The 23,456-nt window shown below is 36.8% G+C and overlaps 1 protein-coding gene across 1 annotated transcript in view; it reads right to left on the bottom strand.

Moving 5' to 3' along the window:
* Positions 1-23,456, bottom strand: part of LOC123880436 (homeobox protein araucan-like) — a 119,450-nt gene that overhangs the window by 22,141 nt on the left and 73,853 nt on the right. The window contains exon 3 of the mRNA XM_045928562.1: positions 19,067-19,179. Within this exon, the coding sequence (XP_045784518.1) occupies positions 19,067-19,179 (113 nt within the window). The remainder of the gene's footprint in view (positions 1-19,066; positions 19,180-23,456) is intronic.

Consider the following 23,456-nt stretch of genomic DNA (forward strand, 5'->3'; position numbering starts at 1 on the left):
AGGACATGACGCGCTTCGAACGATCGAATTTCAAAAAAAATAACCGCAATTAAAAATGGCGGCCTAACTTGACAATCGCGCTACAACAATCTCTAAACTAAAATGACGGGTCTATAAGTAACGCTATCCTTTTCTGCGGGGAACATTGTGAAAGAAATAGATAGAGCGCTTTTAGACCCGTCATTTTATTTTAGTTTAGAGATTTTGTAGTGTCACTTATGTAGTGTCACGTATTTTTAACCCCCGACCCAAAAAGACGGGTGTTATAAGTTTGACGTGTGTATCTGTGTATCTGTGTATCTGTCTGTGGCATCGTAGCTCCTAAACTAATGAACCGATTTTAATTTATTTATTTTTATTTGAAAGGTGGCTTGATCGAGAGTGTTCTTAGCTATAATCCAATAAAAGCAGTCCAATAAATCCGGTTTAGCAGTTTGAAAGTTATCAGCTCTTTTCTAGCTACTGTAACCTTCACTTGTCGGGGGTGTTATAAATTTTTAATTTACACTTGTTATTAGAGATGGGTTTAAAAATAACTGGGCGTTTTTTAAAATATTTTATTAGTCATTTTTTTAGTTTGGAGTCAATAAACTGGCAATGGAGAAGGCTATGCTTGTAGTTTCTCTACGTGATCAAATCAGAAATGATGAGACCAGAATAACCAACATAGCTCAATTGCGAAGCTGAAGTAGCAATGGGCACATTGTTCTAAAAAATTCTAAAAAAACCAAACAAAAACATTGATTACTTAGTGACTAAACGTTATGTATTCTAACCTAACATAATATTTAAATGTAAGAGCACATCCCCACGAAGTAACGCATTAGATAAAGGCGTACCCACACAACCACACGGAATCTCTGAAACCGACCGCATTAGTTTTACACGAATAAGCTCTTCAGAAGGCTACGCGGTGAAGACAGCGGTTGAGGCGTAAATTGCAGCGCTTAACGCTGAACGAGTTCCATTCACTAAATTTGTTCACCAGCACTTCAACCGCTTTAAGGGTGTATTAGAGCTGTTTAATTAATTTAAACCAGTCCACTCTCCAATATGGCGGGAGAGAAATGACGTTACTAACGTCAAAATAAACGCTAAGTGTCGAATGTCGTCCTCGCAAATAAAGTAAATCATCAATTTAAGAGAGTCATTTTGTTTTTAGAATAATTCCAGTTTAGTTTGGATTGGTTGTTTAGATACTTATATTAAGTTGGATAAATATCCATACTAATATTATAAATGCGAAAGTGTATCTGTCTGTCGGTTTGTCTGTCTGTCAGCTACGTTTTCACGGCCCAACTGCTGAACCGATTTTAATGAAATTTGGTACAGACTTGTTTTTAATAATTCACTAAAACTTTTATTTTTATTCAACACAAGATGATGACTTTGTCCGCATGGATTTAGGGATTCCCTAACTTCCCAGGATAAAAAGTATCTTACGTCCGTCTCCAGGATGCCACATCTGTACCAAATAAAACCTCTGAGAACTTTTTAACCTTCTGGGATAAAAAGTAGCCTATATCTTTCCCGGAGCTTTAAGATATCTGCGTGCCAAAATTTGTCAAAATCGGTTAAGAGGGGTCTCTTCGTCACTCGCTCCATACAAAGGTAGTTCGTCTCTCATTGGAATACTAACCAATCATACTCAATGGAATTTTGTAGAAACGTTCCGGGAATCTATGCCTGTGGTTTTCCAGATTTCCGTTAAAATATTCGGTTTCAAAGTTACGCGGTCTTAAAAATTCACATACAAATCTTTGAGCCCCTGTAATTTTAAAACTACATATTTTTAGAAAAATCTAAAACACCACAGGCACAGATATTAGTTTCTAGAATATGTCTGCAAAATTTCATTGACTTTGGTTGCTTAATATTCAAATGAAATTGGGACTACGATTGTATGGAGTAAGTGACGGAGAGAGCCCTGTTAAATCGATGGACCGTGAAAAGCAGACAGATCTACACACTTTCGCATTCATAATATTACAAATTAGAATAGATTAATCACTAAGTTACAAAATAGTAAATGCAGAAGTGTTTGTTGGTTGGTTTGTCCTTAAATCATACTGCAACGGTAGATACCTATTACCTACTCTGTTCATTCAGATCAACGAGTTTTTTGCATGTGTAGGTACTTATAGTCAGGTATAAATAAAGACTTTATATTATAGGTTATTTCTTATCTCGGAAAGGCGTGTATTTCCCGTGGGATCTTTGAAAATTAAAATCCACTGGTTAATCAAAAAGCCATTCGGCTTTATAGCTTTTTTATTAGATTACGATCGACTGCATAAAAATCTTTATAATTTTTTTTTTTAATAAAGAAATTTATATTTATTCAGGCTGATGGAATGGAATGAAAAAAAATATTTACTCAAGGTTGTGGCCTTTTTAAACGTGATATAATAAAATTTGCACATTTTCACAAGTTCACAAAATTACGATGTTTCAGTATTAAGATATTGCCCCGATAAGTTATCAGATTATAATGATCCGTATTAGTGTTAGTATTAGACTGTACTTAGTCACTAATTTAAACAAGCAACTTTACCTTTTATTTTACCATCTTTTTAAATCCGATTTGATTTTGATTTAAATTTGATTTTCCGGGGACAAAAATTCGACTATGCAAGGATAGCAAATCCTATCCCAGGATGCAAAATATCCCTGTACCCGATTTCATCAAAATTGGTTTTAAATGGATGGCCCGTGAAAGCTATCAGACAGACAGACAGACACATTCGAATCACACTAATATTATAAAGGAGAAAGTTTGTATGTGTGTGTGTGTGTGTGTATGTTTGTTACTCCTTCACGTAAAAACTACTGGACGGATTGGGCTGAAATTTAAAATGGAGATAGATTATACCCTGGATTAGCATATAGGCTACTTTTTATCGCGGAAAATCAAAGAGTTCCCACGGGAATTTTAAAAAACCTACATCCACGCGAATGAAGTCGCGGGTATCAGCTAGTTTATAATATTAAGTATGGATTAACGGAGATTATGATAATGACGTTAACAGACAAACGGACGCCGTGATCGCGTTATAGTGAAGATATAATTTATTATACAACGATAATCTTTTGATAGGTGTTTTTACTGTGAAGTGTGTAATTGCTAAAGAATAATAATAAAATTTCATTTGGGATTATACCAAAGGACTTACACTTTTCGTGATGGTCGTACGAAATGATTAAGAAAAAATAAAATGTATGGCCACAATTATGAACAACTTAATTGTTTTGTTAGAACAACGTCAACGGTGTAAGGTCAACGTTTTATCGAAACAGCAAAATTTCAGGTCTGAAAATCATTTCGTCTACAAGATAAAGACCTGTGACGCACAGACAGATGGGTAGCTTATGCGGCGGCTTATACAGGCGGATGGCTTAAAAAGTTGGTAAGTATAGAAAAACTAAATGTGGATTGAATCAATTCTGGATAACCACGAGCAACTGTAACGACCGTAATGGTATTAATTGATAATGGTGTACCGAACCGTTTCGACATACCGTTTGTAGATACGATTGGGAATAATCGATGTAAAGCGTTCGGATGTGTACCTAATTCTAATCCGTGGCGAGCCTCCCCCGGGAGGGAGTTGCAGGGGAGGCTGGGGTAGCTGTATTACTTATGTACGCACTCGTACATAGTTGCGCCAGGGGGTAGCCCGCAATTCCCCCAATGCCCTTAGTACGAGTTCGCACATTTAAACAATGTTTGTAGATTTAGAATCTACACACATTTGTAAAAATGAACCGTTATAGAAAAAACTACTTTTTAAGTAATTATTATTATTCGCCGGGTTAATAAGAATAAGGGGTAATAAGACTGGATTCGCCGAGAGTCTGCAAAATTCTAAAATTTAACAACGGCATTGTTATTTATTTTGTGGTAATGATATTAGTAAAACTATAAAACTTGGATACCTACATGTGTCCGAATAATTTTTAACCATGTAAAATTAGTGCTATAAGTTTTTCCCTGTGCTTACCTAAGAATAACATTAACCTGAACTCGCTTGTTTTAAGGTTCTCATTGGTAATAGAAATTGAATGAAATTTTTTTTAATCAAATAAACTTTTATAAATTTTTTATAAATGCTTTCGCATCGTAAAATGAATCTAATTCATGCCCACTCTACCGAGACATACGCAAGAAACTCGGCTACGCGGCAGCTCTTGTCATTCAAACCAAACACAAGCAGAAACTAAATAATTATTTTTGGTGCTGTATACCAAACCAAACCTAACCAAGATTTATTTATTTCGTATAGGAGCACTAAATGTCTCTTGTGCTACGTCTCTGATTCTACCACCAATTCGAAATGAAGATTGTACTGAAAAGAGCCGGTAAGAAACTCAGTAATACAATTTACATTACTTAATAATACAATTCCTACACCATCTTATGGGCAGCTGATCATTAAACGACCTTCATTTAATTAGTTTTACTCTAGCTCTATAATATTTCGATACACGAAATCTATCAACGTTGTCGAGATGTAGACTCGTACTAAGGGTACAGATTGTAAAGCCTCGATACCGCGATTGAACGTGCACCTCTCGAATAGGCGTGTAGCGCTCGACGACCGCAACAACTCCGCTACAATTCTACAATAATTGATCTATTCAATGAAATTTTCATTATCAGTCTATAGCACAGATATGGACACATACAAGTAGTAGGTAGGTACGCTAGATAAGATGTGCTATACCTACAATTTATTTTTTTAAACCGACTTCAATAACCACAAAGACTAACAATTAATGGAAATCAAAAATTTATAACACCCCCGACAAGTAAAGGTTACAGTAACTAGAAAATAGCTAATAACTTTCAAACGGCTAAACCGTTCTTGCATTATAGCTAAGAACACGCTCGATCAAGCCACCTTTCAAACAAAAAAAACTAAATTAAAATCGGTTCATTAGTTTAAGAGCTACGATGCCACTGACAGATACACACGTCAAACTTACACCCCTCTTTTTGGGTCGGGGGTTAAAAAGTAAAAAACAATTTAATTTATTACCGAATATATTATTATGTATACAAGTGTTATTGTAGTTTCTATATTAATATTTTTTGGAGCCGGTGCCAATTAGCCGCACGAACCGTCTACTCTTCATATTATTGTTAGTGACTCTATTGGCACCTCATTGGATCCAAATACTAGCCCAGACCCAATACACATTATTTTTTACTTTTTAGAGTTTTTGGGCAGAGGGTTTTTCAAAATTTTAATTAAATATTTTTATCCCGAAAAATCATAGAGTGGGTACATATAGGTACTCAGGGTTTTTAAAACCTAAATCTACGCACCTGCATCAGCTAGTACTTACTTAAATATTAGGTAGGTATTATAAATTAAATAGGTTTCTGAATCAAGTGCGATAATAGCTACAAGATCTGCTAAAATAATAACTACCCCTTATCAGCACAGTTTCATACCTATCCTAAAAGCACTCTTAGTTCAAAAACACATGATTCAAGCACGTTAAGAGGGGTCTCTCCGTCACTCGCTTCATACAAACGTAGTTCCAATTTCATTTGAATATTAAGCAACCAAAGTCCATGAAATTTTGCAGACATATTCTAGAAACTAATATCTATGTCTGTGGTTTTCCAGATTTCTGTTAAAATATTCAATTTCAAAGTTACGCGGTCTTAAAAATTTACATACAAATATTTGAGCCCCTGCAATTTTAAAACTACATATTTTTAGAAAAATCTAAAACACCACAGACACAGATATTAGTTTCTAGAATACGTCTGCAAAATTTCATGAACTTTGGTTGCTTAATATTCAAATGAAATTGGAACTACGATTGTATGAAGCGAGTGACGGAGAGAGCCCTGTTAATAACGTTAATTAACTATCAACGTACGAACTACGTTTAGAGCAAGCATGTCATTAAGGAAATTTCGATAGACAGCCCATCAAAATTTAATCGGAAAGGATAATATTATGATACAGGCAGATATAGGTGCATGTAGCATCTCTACGATCTAGGTACATAACTAAGTACATCAAGATAAAATAAAGGTTCAAAAACTCAAACAAAGTTGTTTGATATAATTTAATTTATTATTGTAATATTGTGTTCACCAGTGAAATTTACAGTTGTTTTTATCCAAAACTAGCTGATACCCGCGACTTCGTTCGCGTGGACGTAGGTTTTTTAAAATTCCCGTGGGAACTCTGTGATTTTCCGGGATAAAAATAGCCTATGTGCTAATCCAGGGTATAATCTATCTCCATTCTAAATTTCAGCCCAATCCGTCCAGTAGTTTTTGCGTGAAGGAGTAACAAACATACACACACACACACATACAAACTTTCTCCTTTATAATATTAGTGTGAAGTGTGATGATGAAAAATGAATTATTATTAATATCGTATAATAATTTAACTAAGTATAATTTTATGACTCCTTGTATTTTAATTTTTCTATATAGTAACTTCTGTGTACTATATTTGTACGCGGATGGCTAATCTGCTAAACTATATTTCTTAGATTTAACACTTCATGCTATGCAAATAAAGAATTGTCTTGTGTTAGATAGTTTGACAAAACCCCTCCCCTTCTCCGAACTCATGTAAAGCTCTTAAACGCGTCATTTATGCGACGTCTCGTTAACTGCCTTTATTCGGTTTATTTAAAACGTACCCGCCCGAATCTTTGCCTCACAAATAATTCCCTCCAGCCGCGAGCGTTGTAATTTCCTGCGTATTTGGATCTCAATGGTGCGGGACAAGTGCCTCCTCTTCTCTCTAATTTTTGTACGTTTTCTGTGCTGTTTCTCATTGATATACAACAACAAGATACACAGTTCCTTCTCCTCTTTCTACACGACTGCCCAAAAAAAGGAGTGCAATATTTTCAGGGTGCATGTATGTATGTATGTTTTGAGTTTCTTTATTCCACCCCTTATAGCTTAGGTATGCCCGTAATTTTGTCCGTGTGGTCTACACGAATTTCAGACCCCTATTTCACCCTTTTTACACAAGTTTCAAATCGCTATATACCCTTATGGGTTGTTTTGCAACTTCGGAATTCAACATTTTGCACTCAATTTTGCATCATGAGCACTCAACATTTTAGGAGTTCAACATTTTGAGCCTGAAGGTGAATTTCAATCCTTTCTTAGCCGATGTTTACGTCATATAATACCTAGCTACCTAATTTTAGCCCGATCCGTCCAATAGTTTGAGCATGTACCTACATGATATATATTTAGGACTAGCTGATGCCCGCAGCTTCGCCCGCGTGGATTGGTCAGATCCCCTGCAGCATCAGGATTGAGGAGTTGGACTCCAAATTTTTTATGAAACAATGTCGCAAAGTTCCTCTATCGATTAAAAAAGAAATGACGCAAATCGGTTCAGAAATCTCGGAGATTTCGGTGTACATAGGTAAAAAAACACAACTCCCTTTTTGAAAGTCGGTTAAAAAAGTAGCCTATGTTACTCCCTGGTCAATTCTCTACTTGTCTGTGAAAATCCCGTCAAAATCGGTTCAGCCGTTCCAAAGATTAGCCTTTTTAAACAGACAGACAGACAGACAGACAGACAAAAATTTTAAAAACGTGTGATTCAGTTATAGTATCGTTCAAATAACCATATGACCTTAATATGCGGTACATATTTCGAAATTACAGACAGACACTCCAATTTTATTTATTAGTATAGATTCAAGCTCATTCTCTCACAGGCTAAACCCTATAGATGTATGTATTTGTCTCTTTTTAGTGTCGGATCTTGTTTCATCGAGTTTCAAATTACAACGGTACTAAAGGAGTTTTCACTTCAAAAATATTTACAGATTATATTATACTCAGATACTTCAGACCTGGGCACGTTTGAAAACTTTAGTTTTAAGTTTACGTTCATTATTCTGTACCGTTAGTACAACATTGAACACCGCATACATGGTTAATAGTATCGACTACTCCTGACTGCCAAGGTTAACGTATTATTTCGTAGTACGAGCTAGTCCTAACTGTCCGTTTTCGACAGAACGACGATACTAACATGTGGAAACGTAGGTCCAACTTTTGTCTCACTTACACATTCACAAAAAAGTGGGACAGATATACGCTGCCATTTTGTCTAATTTGGCATATATTATTTCGTTTTTTGACGCTATTGACAGATGATTAACAGCGTGACAGTGACAGTCAAGCGACACCCACCGCCACACTCTATGGTATGTTTGTCTATGGTAATTCATCTATATTCACTCTGAAATCACTAAAACACTGGTATCCAAAGCCAAATTTTCGTCAGATTAAAAAAAGTTACCGTTCTGTTGTCTGTTAAAGTGAAAATAAATAAAAGCAAACTGAATGAAAGGATTTTAATATACAGAAGTTCATTTAAATAGTTATTCAAGAACTAGTGATTATAATATATATTGTATTTAGGTGTGTAGGCACTATTTAAATAAAATGCAATGAGTAATAATATCGTATGTCAGCTTTATATGTACGTTTACTCTCTTGATATCACGTCTACATAGGTTTTTTTAGAATAATAGCACTTAGTAACTAGATTAGTATGTACTTAATAGGTACATAATATCAATACATACCAATCTCTTGTTTTGGATAAGGGAAGTGAGTAGTGACCCAACCTATAGAGAAATCACAAGTGCAAATTAAAAATTTATAACACCCCCGACAAGTAAAGGTTACAGTAACTGGAAAAGACTAGAGATATAACTATCTACATACCTAGATTTGAATTAGGCAAGCAAGTGGTCAGGTTTCAAGAGTATCTAGCCACCTATAGTGAAATCATAACTTCATTATTATTTTGTACCTACTTAAATATCTAGTTATATTCAGCCAATTGAAACTTATTAGCTCTTTTCTAGTTACTTGTAACCTTCACTTGTCAGGGCTGTTATAAATTTTTAAATATTTATGCTTAGTAACTTACAAATATGCAGAATCAGGACATTGAGTTTAAGCTGTATGTCAGAATAAAGTGTATCTGTTTGTCTGTCTGCTAGCTTTTTACAGCCCACCTGTTCAACCAATTTTGACGAAAGGTACAAAGTTCTTGTATGGCGGATCTTCTTCGTGGAGATGGACATTGCTGATGTTTTATTACAGAAAATAAAACAGTTCCTATGGGATAAATCCGTGCAAATTAAGTTGTCATTATTATCATTTATTTGGTATGGAGTATTTGGTGTCATACTGGACTACATAGACTAGGTATCCTGGAAATCAAAGAGTTAGCACTGGATTTTTAAAACTTAAAAGGGCATCATGTAGTTATTAAATATTATAAATAACACTAAGACTACTATCTATCTTAGTAGATAAATAGTAAAATAAGAAGAATATTACCTAATTGTCTAATTAGCAATTTAGAAAATTAAAGATCAATAATTCCTTTTTCAGTGAAACCCGAGCTTGAAAGCCTGTGGATTAGTGCCTAATCCACTTTGCTAGAAGACTGCATTGTGGTGTTCCTGCATTAAGACTACACTCTACAGAATAAGCTCCCATAAGCTGTCAGTGCAGTAACACTCCTGTACAATTTTGTAATAATATAAAAATTTAAAATTAAATAAATTGTTTTTTATAGCTAGAACCAGCAAGAAACTCGACGGTTGCTCATTTCAAAGATTTGATATATTGAATGAGTAATTGGTTAGGTTAGAGAGCTGTGGCAGGCATGCCAGTCTTCATTGTTATTTTTTTATAACCACTTCTTGAATACCCCCTACCCCTTTTCTCCTCACCCTATCGAGGGTAAAAGTTTTACCGATATCAATTTTATCAAAATTAAAAAATTCAATAAAATAATCCATCTGGGAAGGAGAGGGATTGACTTACCCTCCCCTCCCTCTTGCCCATCCCACCCCCACTTACGTCCTATCGAGGCGGCATGTTTCAAAATATTGAGCCATACAAATAAACAAAATTTAAGTCTATGTTACTGTAGTAATCGTTAAGCTATAAGTAATCAATTTGGTGTGCTAATCTTTGAATTGATAGAACCAATTTAGATGAGACTTTCACAAGCAGTTGGGACTTGGGGTGAGACGCAATCTTTAAACTAGAATGACAGGTTCTAAATCTAGTGCTGTCCTTTTCCGTAGTGCAGGGAGCATTACAAAAGGAATACCTAGCATTGAAACCTGTCGCTTTAATTTAGTTTTGAACATAGATTTCAGGCTATCCAGGCAGGCAAATTCCAGGATACCTTTTAACTATGCAAATGGTTACTTATCTAAACCCTAAGAACTTTTATTTTTAAAATGAAATAAAACAAATTAAAACAATAAAGATTTAATGACTATTACTTAAAGATCTATACCTCACACCTGAAATAATATTAATACCTAGATACTTTTAGATACCTAGGTATTAGGTACCAATAGGTGCATAAATAAGTAGGTACCATACACCTGTATAATTAAATTACATAAGATGTATTTCAGCACCTACATAAACAGTTCTTAATATATGTATAGGTATTCTACAAGATTGATGACCTCGGGTTAGTCTTGAATTGAGTTAGGTAGGTACTTGGGATCAGGGAGGCAGGCATCATAATCTGGTAATAATACTGGTGATCTGCAACCTGAAAAAAAAAATTGATTCAGAAAATATTTAATATAAGCTACATAAAATTACATAGGGAGGTTCATTTAACACAACATTTCACTAACTTATGCTACGCTTATGCCATGTTAGGTAGGTAGGTACTTGCTTGTCTGAGTGGATGCAAGCTGGCGTGGCTCATCATCAATGAATGCAAGGAATGGTAGGTGTTATAGGTACTGTTTGCAATTGTATAAGTATACCTACCTACTTCACCTCTGTGAGGTAATAAGTTTGAAGAACATGTACTGAGTGTTTAGGTACCTACCTAGGTGAATACTTTTAAACAACTACCCAGCTGTGCAACAAGCCAACTCACTATGGCTTTGCACAAGTACCTACCTAGGTAACTATTCTGGTGGAATTTTAATAGATTAATTTTATGATAGGTAGTACCTACTTTCTATAAGTGAATCCAATCATGGCAAAATGTTCCAGGTAAGTAAATGATGGTAAAAACAGCTGCAATGAAGAAATTTAAATAGAATAGAACTAAATATTCTGATAAAGAGACAAGTACTAATGAATCTATCACTCAGGAATTGAATAAACAGAGTAACACCTAAGTACCTACCTGCTTATACTTGGAGTCACACGTATTATGTACCTACTATAAGGCTTAGAATAATATTATGTAGATATAGGTAGGTAGCGTACCTACCTATTGTGCATAGACTTTCTTAACTTAGCCTCAATGGTGAGGGTGATATGGTAGGTACTCTTTGTGGTCGATCTTCTAACATTACAATTATTCTACCATTAGCATTTATCATTTAGCATTATTAAATGCATTCTGCGAGCCGATGGCTATCGCTGCCCAAAATGGATCGTTCGAGATGCACTTTTATCATTTCAGTCTACGGACGTCTGTCGTCTAGGTACTTCTAAATGTAGGGTTTTTCAAAGAGGTTCACCACACCCAGCCTTGAGGCTTCCTGTGCCCTCATCCAGTCACTTAACGTTACTCTGTAATATCGCCAGTCAATGACACGGTATCCCACACTACACTTAGGTAGGTTCCTGAGGTACGCTGTGCTTGTACCCAATCTCCGCCCAATACGACAGGCATGGATTGTTCATTGCCACTTCAACTTGCTGGTGGTTTGGGCTATGTTAGAACCTTACTTTGACGGATGCACTATGTACATCACAAATAACGCCGCTGAGTCAAATTTAGTTACACAACCACGACGGTTAGCTTTCACAGTCTGCTTGATCATTCTCCTCGCCTCCCGTGGGCAAATTAAGGCCCAGGGACTTATAAAATTTCATCATTTTGTTTATTTATCACTGCTCTCAAGCTTCTCTCACTGAGTATTTTTTGGTGAGTTACAATTCGACCACCGACTCGTAAACTTACGCGAAAATGACGTCATTTACTAGTTTTAGCGTGTCAAATTGGTGTCAAACGATGAACTCGTGCTTCGGATTTGCTGGTATTGATGTGGTATTGGTATTCGTGTCGACGAAAACGGCTGCCATTCTCGATGGTGACGTATTAATGTGGTATTTGGTATGGTAAAGTAAAAGATATACTCGCATTTGCTCGATCAACTTTAGTTCGTAATGTTTCCGCCTGTGTCGCTGGCTGTAGATGTATGAAAAAACTCGTTTTCGAGTTTAGTATTTTAAAAACTGTGAAATCTTATACTAGCCATACTGACCATCAAAAGGAGTAGGTACAATAGTATCTACTTTGATGATGGGAATAATTTCAGTTTGAACTTTGAGTTTATTTCAATTGAATTGAGCTCGTCCGTTCGATCATAAAAATAGTAGCACATCTTGGAGCTGATACCTATATCAGCGGTGCTTGTAAAAATAGAGGGATAATTTTTCATTTCGGCGCTTGGGCGTGGCAGATTACAGGCCTTTCTAAATAATACGGCTACTCGCTGAAACTCGACGAGGCGGCCTCTTGTAACTCTTGCACGCTTTTCACACAAGTTCCTTTGTTCTGTTTATTTAGCCCGGCTAAGTTATCGCTCTACGCTTTACGTATTTCACGGTTTTATTAGACCCTCATGAAGTTTTTCCTTTGAAATGAATATACAACAATTTTATTTGATTACATTTGCATATGAATGCCGCGTGCAATTTGTTGTGTTTGAGTGTTTGTATTGCTGTTCGTTTTTTATCCGTGTGCATCGCGTATTCATTTTATGAATGTTTATTGCCGTTTATTGCCTCGCTTGTTGAATCGATTGTGGGAACGCGCTGAAACTGGAAACTGTATTTACTAGAGATGTGCATCATTGCTACTTTTAAATCATTTTCATTTCATGAAATAATTATTATTTTTCTTCACAGTGATTTCACAGGCGATTTTTCATGGAGAGTGATTTTTCAATTTTCTCACTTACAATTATTATTTTCTTCATCAATCTAAGCGACTATGTTCAAGATTATGTTTTGCAGGTGGTTTTTCACGGAAAGTGAAATTTCGCCATCCGTGCGTAACAAGCGACGTATCGTAACGAACGTACTGTTTACTACTGGGCTTTCCTTAATAACTAGACCTCTACTAAGAAAAAAGTTTCAAAATATATTTCGTTATCCAACTTCTTACCTTTGTCAAGTTTTTGAATCCAGATACTCCATGAATCCAGATTCATGTTTACTATATGATAGATACCATTAGTGGCCTTTGGGAATGTCACAAACAATTATTGTGCCTCCTACCAATATATCACAGGATATTTCCGTCCCATCTCGGAGATGCCCCGTCTTTTTTACGCATAAAAACTAACGCTCCTAATTATTTTTAGATTATGAAACGAAAAGAAATAGAAAAAACTTTTTCGGCTTTTATTCTCTTTCTCTTTTTAGCTTTTGGCTGATTAATAACTTCCATACTCGTAATTATCTTCAGATTAGTAGATATTACAAACTACATAATTCTAATTCAAAGTACTATGTTAAGAAATTAGTACTATTGTAAGTGGGAGTTGATATCGTCATAATAAACGCTGGAGAATGTTAAATATGCATGTGGACAGGAAAAAGAGGACAGAAAGGCCAAAGAAAAGGTGGATGGATTGTGTAAAAGAGAATATGTGTGCGTTCAACGTAGGTATGACAGAAGAGAGTAGAAGAAAAAGACATGCTGTGCCGACCACACGTAGCATGGGATAAAGGATAAGAAGAACAAGAAGAAGATTTCCAGGAGTAGGTATGTGTACCTATTAGGATAAGAAACCCGACCGGGTCTGTGATACACCGGAGTAGTCATTTCATGAATGTAATTTTTTAGATGATAGAAATATTTTCTTCTAAAATAAAATAAATAAATCTATACTAATAAATAAAATTGGAGTGTCTGTCTGTAATTTCGAAATAACTACCTCATATTAAGCTCATATGGTTATTTGAACGATACCATAACTGAATCACACGTTTTTAAAATTTTTGTCTGTCTGTCTGTCTGTCTGTCTGTCTGTCTGTCTGTCTGTTTGAAAAGGCTAATCTTTGGAACGGCTGAACCGATTTTGACGGGACTTTCACAGGCAAGTAGAGGATTGACCAGGGCGTAAAATAGGCTACTTTTTTAACCGACTTTTAAAAAGGGAGTTGTGTTTTTCTACCTATGTACACCGAAATCTCCCCGATTTGCGTCATTTCTTTTTTAATCGATAGAGGAACTTTGCGACATTGTTTCATAAAAAATTTGGAGTCCAACTCCTCAATCCTGATGCTGCAGGGGATCTGACCAATCCACGCGGGCGAAGCTGCGGGCATCAGCTAGTAAAACAATAATTGTAATAGTTATTAAATTAAGTTAGATTTCAAGATGTAATATCTGCAAAATTGTATATTGTGTTGGATCAACGTGGTTGTTGGGAGTATTAGATCGAATTAGAAACAATTGTGAGAGCTTCGGATCGATATATCACCGAGTATTTCCGTCACGTCTTTTTTAACGCATAAAAACTAACGCGGCTAATTATTTTTAGATTACAACGGACCGCCCGCCATATATTAAGTCGGGCAGAGCCGGATTGTCAGCATAACTTCGCTTTGATGTGCCATGATTTGTTTTTATTTGGAGCCACTTCTACGTGATTCATTGGTGTATAAATTTCTACTGCGCCGCGCCCCGAGTGCTGTAATTGATGCATCGCTATGATACCTTGTTATGACACTTCGGCAATCAGATTTCCGATGCGTTTTGTTTATTTCATGTGTGATACAAATGCTCATTGATATTTTGATTATTTGATGAAAAATTACAAAATGAGCTTACGTCAAATATTTCGTCTAAAACACCACAGACACCGATATTAGTTTCTAGAATATGTCTGCAAAATTTCATAGACTTTGGTTGCTTAGTATTCAAATGAAATTAGAACTACGATTGTATGAAACGAGTGACGGAGAGAGCCCTGTTAAGAAGGTAAACATAATATGTGTAAACAAAAGCCATACAAAAAACTACAAGCTTAATTTGCTAAACCCGCCAAAACAGACAAATCTGTATGGTACAGCGTGCACCACCCGCCCTCCCACTACTAAAGAAGCAGGAAAAGCAAACAATGCGGTGTGCATTGCTTGCTTTTACGAACACGCCTAAGATTCACTGTGTTTACAAGGAACTGAAGTTGGCATCTTAAAATTTTGCCTGAAGCGTCAACAGACGCTTTTCAAAGAAAAAGCAAAATGCTAAACGTAAAACGAATGTGGCATCACCTGTCACGCTCACACACAGTAACAGAGTAACGAGAGGGAATGAGTAGAGGGTAGAGCAAACCGGGAGTGGTTAGTTGGTTAAAGTGATTTGACCCGGGCAGAACGTAGCGACAGCGCAGACGGGCGTGTTTTTCGCCAGTCTGGGCCGATGGAAAATGTGGAAGGAAAAAAACCGCTATAATTCTTTTAGCCATCTGTTCAAGGAGAACACCTAATATTTTTAGGTTATTTTATATTTCAAAACTAGCTGATGTCCACGACTTCTTTCGCGTGGATGTAGGTTTCTTATAAACCCCGTGGGAACTCATTGATTTTCCAGGATGAAAAGTAGCTTATGTGTTAATCCAGGGTATTATCTATCTCCATTCCAAATTTCAGCCAAATCCGTCCAGTAGTTTTTGCGTGAAAGAGTAACAAACATCCATACATAAATACTTTCGCGTTTATAAAATTAAGATATTAAGTAAGGATTATTTAAGTGATTTACATACCTAAACCGTAAATGGAAAAAAATCGCAAATATAAGAAATGGAAGTAGAAATATTTTTTGTGCTTTTTTTAGTGGCTCTACGTTGAAAATGTTTCATTAAATCACTATGAATTTTCGTTTTAGTATTTCGAAAATTGCTGGCGTTGATTTTCGGAAAATATTTATCACTAGCGACCTACCCCGGCATCGCGTGGGTGCAGTTTAGAGTTTTGTTTCATTGTGAAATGACAATATTTGCACGCGTTTCTCTGTCAACAACGGGAGTGTATGTCGGAAATCTTCAACAATTACTAGAATAGTCAAACGTAGGAGTAACAACCTAGTTAAGTAGTGGTGTGCAGTTATAGAAAAATGAAAGCGCTGCTTACACTAGTTGATATAGCTCAAAGCTTTCTGCGAAGAGCCGGCAATAGCTCGAGACAACCCAGTCAAAGATATAATCATCATCAACCCCAACGTCTACCGGTTTTTAGAAATATGCGCCCTGTCCATTGCCACTTCACCTTCACGATTGAGATATGTTGATTAATCTGGTTTTCCTATCAGAAGTGAGGAACTTCTGATTTGATCACGTAGAGAAAACCAAGCATAGATCTCTCCATCACCCGCCCAGTCACAGGTGTCTAATCAAGGATCTAAAACGCAGTGTCACATCTGGAATCTTAACAAGTCCTCGACAGATCGGAGCAATGGCTGTTCGGAGAAAAACTGTGAATTAATCAGCGCCCGCGAAATGGAGGCAACCATTCGTCTCTGTCATACCCTTGACGAAGGAGGGAGATGAAAAACCAGGGATATGTTGCGTATCCTTTAAATGTACAGCCTTGTTTTCAACGCTGATTCAGCGACAAAATCGAACATAATATTACAGTGCTCATTGCTCAATGACTTGAGCGGAGCTTCTCAACAACAAGAGCTCAATATGTGGGCCTCAAAATAAATATGATAAATATGACGAGAATGCTCATATCTTGTTCGAGAGCTCAGCACTCGAAATCGTAGACGAGTATGTATACCTGGGACACGCAATCCAGCTAGTTAGATCCGATTTCGAGAAAGAGGTTAACCGCCGAATCCAACTTGGCTGGACAGCGTTAGAAAAGCTTTAAGATATCTTCGCAACCAAGTGAGTGCTTGAAGACCAAAGTTTCGAATAGTGCGTGTTGCCAGTAATGACATAACATGAATCCGAGACATGATAGCTCTTAAGTTATCAGTGGTAATCAATATTTAAAAAATATCTACTCTAGTTTTCAAGGTCTCTTGTTTCAACGGAGCGGGGTTGAAGTTGAGACTTTGAGAATACGAAAGCGGTGGAAGCACGCAAGGCAATCGGCAGCTATGCTATAATTATAGCTGCGTTCGTGCTTTTCGATAAACTTGAAACTCTTGCCTCCAATGCTGTTTCTATATTATACTACTAAATAAGATTCTGTGTATAGCGTGTTAATACTATCCTACACATTTATTTTATTTCTCCTTTCACCACAGGTTGCCTGGTGGAGATTGCTCTGAGCAATAAGGCCGCCTTTGCATACAATTGCTTTTAGTTTTTCTCTGTTTCCTCGTTTTATCTTGATTATTTCATGTCTTGTGTGTAATAAAGTTTTCATCTATCTATCTATCTATCGGTTTCGTTGGCAAACTCGACGTCGAACTCAGCGTTTGAAACTTTCATAATACGGGAGCGGTTAGTGATTAGACCCGGGGCAAGCACGCACGGTAGACGTGCGTGCGTTTCGCGCCCGTCTGAGCGCGCGTTAATTTGACTTGCAGTAGAAGCATTATTTTATCATTTTTAGGGTTCCGTATCACTAGAGAAAAGGATCCTTATGTAATCAATTCGTTGCCTGTCTATCGTGTCTGTCACGAGCGGTCAAAGAAATCAAAACCTGTAGGGTACTTCCCGGTGACTTGGAATCATGTAGGTAGCAATGTCTTACAGCACAAATAAAGGGGAAAATCCGAAAACCTTCAATTATTATTTGTGGTTACATCCTTTAAAAAGGATCCAAGGTAATATTTTGTACGATGGTACGGAACCCTTAGTCTGCGAGCCCGAGTCGCACTTCACCAGTTTTTAATTTCCAACTGACGTTCCAAGGACATTATGAACATTAAGAGGGGTCACTCCGTCACTTACTCCATACAATCGTAGTCCCAATTTCATTTGAATATTAAGCAACCAAAGTCCATGAAATGCAGACATATTCTAGAAACTAATATCTGTGCCTGTGGTCTTTTAGATTTTTCTAAAAATATGTAGTTTTAAAATTACAGGGGCTCAAAGATTTGTATGTGAATTTTTAAGACCGCGTAACTTTGAAACGGAATATTTTAACGGAAATCTGGAAAACCACAGGCATAGATATTAGTTCCTGGAACGTTTCTACAAAATTCCATTGAGTATGATTGGTTAGAATTCCATGTGAGACGAACTACGTTTGTATGGAGTCCCTCTTAACGGCGGTTTCTCCGTCTGGATGGAACTGGATGTTATTTTGTAGACACGTTCAAGAAACTAATGTCTATGTCTGTGGTTTGCCAGATTTTTGTAAAACTAATTAGTTTTAAAGATTTGTATGTAAATTCTTGAGATCGTGTAACTTTGAAACTGAAAAATCACAGACATAGATAAGAAAGTAGTACTTATCTCCAAAATTAGTTGATATTTAAATGAGAGCCAAATTATATTATATCCAGCGTAGGTACTACGAATAAAGCCCTCTTCTAAGTTCTATGGTTTAGTTTAGTAGATAGATCCTGTTTAGAGATTTCTAAAATTATTATTAATCTGATTTTTTGGCTGATTGACATAAAAAAATAATTAACTTATAGGTAGCTATGTAAGTGTTTTATTGATTTAAAGTGATAATCAAATTATCATTTTAATTATTTATACCTAAGTTTGCTTTTAAGTTTTCAAACGTGTAGAAATTTAGATTACAATAATATTTAAGTGTTGAGTTTTTCAAATAATGTCTTATGAGCATTAAGTTCTTCAATTAGTGTAAGTAGACTACCATTTATTAATATAGAATTAATTGAATTTGAACCATGTTAAGAAAGCCGCAGCTCGATTTCATCCATATTATAAACACACAAACACAAACACAAAAAATGAGAATTAATTACACCTAGCACTAAAACGAGACTGCCAAAAGCCCTTCGCATAGCGTTGTACGATAATAGCTTAATACCGAGTTAATACGCAAGTATTCGCGGGGTACTGTGGGGTCCAAAAGGCCCTTGGGACTTACCCGTAGGCTGCTAGCGTAGGGTCGTAGGGGTAGTAGCCGCCGGAGGGTTGAAGGCCCGCGGAGGTCCACGCCGACATCTCGCCGCTTCCCTCTTTCAAAGCGTACGGGTTACTCTGGAAAATAAGACATTGTTTTTGAAGGAAAAACTTCTTTAGGTTGAGCGATTTTGGGATGGGTAAGAACTTCTAGGTCGCGTTAGCGACATGCTAATTTTTACACAAACAAAATCATGTTGTAGGTAAAATAAATTTTGCTATCTTGTTCAACAAATAACTATTGTTCATGAACATATTTTTTTTTAATGTAAGCACAAATACAAATGTACATAGCAAATGCATAACTCTAAAAAGAGATTTCTTAAAGCTTCCCGTTGCAAGAAAGGTTGCTTTACTTGTACTATAAGACCTACCTACCTGCCAAATTTCATGATTCTAGGACCTAGGTCCACGACAGACAGACAGACAACAAAGTGATCCTATAAGGGCTCCGTTTTTCCTTTTGAGGTACGGGACCCTAAAAACATAATGAAAAAGAGGAATCACGGGCAAAACGGGCCACACTCCACTTAAAGCTTGTGTCATTCACCTAAATAGATTGTAATAGGTACACTCAGTCAATCGCGCCGACTAATACGCCGGCTCAAATTTAATTAAAGTTAACTCAATAAAGGAATAAACTCACGAACAACAATATACGTCCCAAGTGTACGGCCTGACATATCACTAACGTATTTGCATAATGTATGGACCGGAGGGGTTAAACTATTAAGTTCTGTGCACCCTCTATGTGATAGTTGTTTAACTGAGAGCATAAGGGTGGCGACATATTAAACATGCCATCCGACCACAGAAAACTCCAACCTAAACAATTAAAGATATAAAGATTTGTTCGCTTAGATACGGTCGCCTTTAGCACATGCCGCAAATTGTCTAAAGCGCCGCTGTGACTTCAAAGTTAGCCGCGTGGGGTGTACACCCGCAGGAGAATTTGGCATCTACCTTCTCATATTTTTCATCAAAATTATTCTCTTTGCTAACTAACTTTATAATTTTTTATATCCATCTTTTATTACAATCACCTCCCTGGCGCATTGATAAACGTCTTATAAGTCGAAGGTTCCGGATTCGTGGAAGGGACAGTTTTGGACTTTTTATTTTCTAAATTATCTCTGGTCTGGTCTGGTGGGAGGCTTCGGCTATGGCTAGTTACCACCCTACCAACAAAGCTGTGCCGATGTAGCGATCCGTGTTGAAACCGATCATGAGTTTAATATGACTGCCCTACCCCTTCCAAATTAACCCGCTCCCATCTTAGATTGCATTATCACTTACCATCAGGTGAGATCACCATCAAGGGCTAACTTGTATAAGAAAAAATATCCAGCACGCGTCATTTCACGTTTCCGTGGCGTCTTACAAGTATGTCCCCAGCATTAAGCTCCACGCACCCTCTACGATAGTTGGTTAGCTGTGAGGGTAAAGCCTACCCTCTTACTAAGTTATTCGCATACATTAGGAGCAACTAAATTAAAAGTGTGAATGATTTGCCCCGAGATCCGTCCCCTTCCTCCTGATAATAAAATGAAAGGCATTAGGATACATATGGAACAGTGTTCGGGACGCGATAACGTGCGCAGCCTATTTGTTCCCCTCGGTTTTTGAGTATTGAGTAAGAAAACGTGGATACATTGTTGCCCGTCCCGCCCCACTCTCCTCTTCTCGCCTACATCATTTCATGTGTTAATGGTTTGTTTTGAACTAAAACCCCTACACAGTGTAGCTAATTCCTTTGTAGGTACACAAATTGTATGACGGTGAAGGAAAACATCGTGAGGAAACCTGCATGCCTGAGAGTTCCCTATGATATTGATCTCTAAGTTTGCACTGATCCAGTGTCACAGGCTGTCCTAAATCATTCTCAGAGGATTTCTCACTAGGAGGATTTTCTGATTTAATTGATTTATAACGTTCAAAAAGTGTACAACTGCAGTTACTCTGAATAAAATATTTGACTTTGACTTTGCCTTTAGTAGGCCAGTAATGGGTTGATCATGATAATTATGTAACTATTTGCAACTGAATAAATGCTAACCAACGAGAAACAAAACAAAACTTAGTCGTAGGTACTTTTAACAAGCAAACAATTCATTCCCATAAAAAAATGAACACAAAATAATGGTTCAAAACATCTTGGCATCGTTTTAAAATCTTTACAAATAAGTACCTACACACTAAAACATTTCCATACAAGATTTTTCTGTACATACAATTACATACAAAAAGCAGTTCCATACAAGATTTTCAGATTTCGCGAGTTACATACACGCGAGGCTGATTACATTCCTTATTAGCATGGAAACCAGATAATAGCTTAATTACTGTGCCGCGAATCCTGCAGACCTTGTTCGCAGCATCAAGACAAATTGCCGGACAATTAGCCCGACTTTGAGATGTGATTATGTTTAGGTTCTGCGCACATTGACTGCCATCGGCCGATAGCGTCTAGCCGCTCTAGCAACCACAGGCTTACTTGGTCACTTGGTTCGACAAATTAATACTAGCCCATACTCCCGGCTTCGGCACGTGAATTACACTAATTTCAAATCCCTATTTTACCCCCTTGGAGGTTGAATTTATAAAAATCCTTTCTTAGTGGATGTCTACGTCATAATCATGCATGCCAAGTTTCAGCCCGATAGGTCTTACAGTCGGTCACCTTTTTTTTTCCTTTTATAAAACTCAAAAAACTCAATAATTCATTGATCCAAAATAGGTAGGTCTTTTAATGGTCGGAATTGTTAGATTAGTAAATATTATTAGATTGTTGGCATTAATAATGAAGAAATAAATTGATGATTGGCTTCAGCTTTAGATTTAGAACAACAAATGACAGAATAATAAGCATAATATATGAAACGACTAGGCATCTTTGATTTCACGTCAGTGAGAAAAGTCTGTCAATGCGCTTGCAGCCTAAGGCCATAACATATTGTCAACAATTAAATATTTAATTGAGAAAAATAACCTCAAGGAACACGTCGTCTTGAGTTTAATTATCCATATCCATACTTAATACTATAAATGCGAAAGTGTGTCTGTCTATATGTCTGCATGCTTTTCACGGCCTTTTCATATGAAAGGGTTTACCTGTACATTCTAAAACAGATTTTCATTTATTATCTTAGTTTTTGATTTATCTTGGAATATGTCGGAAAAATACCCGAGTACGGAACCCTCGGTGTGCTTGTCTGACTCGCACTGCGCGGGTTTTTTCCATACTTCCTCAAAAGTAACGACTAACGACTAAACACATGGCGAACTAAATTATGTTACTTATAAACGACAGCGAAATAAAAATGTCCAAGTCTGATTCGCATTTGGCCCGTTTTTAATTTTATTGAAAAGCACGCAAAACAGGTTGTAAAACTTGAAAAAATATTTAATATAAAAACAATAGATTAGGATTAACATTACCTTAATATAACATTAATAATAATGTCACGGTAGCAATGTTTTTTCTTTAACGGTTTATAAAACCTTAATTTAGAATACCTAGAGCATACCCAGAGCTTTCATATACACTGTCTTGTTCGATGTTACCTAATTTTGAACTCTGATTAATTCCAAGACTAATATCTCACAACTGACTTGACACCCAACAACCGAACAATACCTATAACTCGGTCACGCTAAGTTTGCACCTCGCTGGAATGCTCCACCTCTCCCACTTCTCCGCTCACCTCCCCGCGGTCGTCCAGTCGCTTCAGTACAGTTCGCGCACCATACCTAGGCGTCAGTGTGACGTAACCGACGCGAGGTGCAAACTTAGCTTGACCGAATTGTAAACTGCCCTTTCAACATAATAAATTCACGTCTTGTTAAACCTATACCTACTCAAGTTATACGCCAATGTTCTAATAACTAACATCGATTTCGTTATCGATTAAATGTAATGCCGATGTCTGATTCAATGATGTACACTCGCCTTAAATAGCCGTCAAAATAAATTGGCTGGATACGGCAAAAGGAGACAAGGTACCGGCAATATCAACGTTGTATGTAATATACCTATAGGTAAGTAATGAAAGGAATTCGATGGATAATTCTTAATATTTTCAAACCACTTATAAGTGCTAGAATGAATAACAACTAATATACCTAAATATTTAACTAGTTATAAAAGTATTTCCAACTTATTTATATGCCAACCACGCTGATCCGACGAAAAGTGACAGAACAGCGCTTGTGGCATGAGGTCGTACATGTGATATGCATAAAAGTCTGACACTGCGGCCATGGTGGCTGCTTTCGTCGGATCTTTTTAACCCCCGACCCAAAAAGAGGGGTGTTATAAGTTTGACGTGTGTATCTGTGTATCTCTCTGTGGCATC

This window comes from Maniola jurtina, chromosome Z, assembly GCF_905333055.1.
Source record: "Maniola jurtina chromosome Z, ilManJurt1.1, whole genome shotgun sequence".
Taxonomy (NCBI): Eukaryota; Metazoa; Arthropoda; class Insecta; order Lepidoptera; family Nymphalidae; genus Maniola; species Maniola jurtina.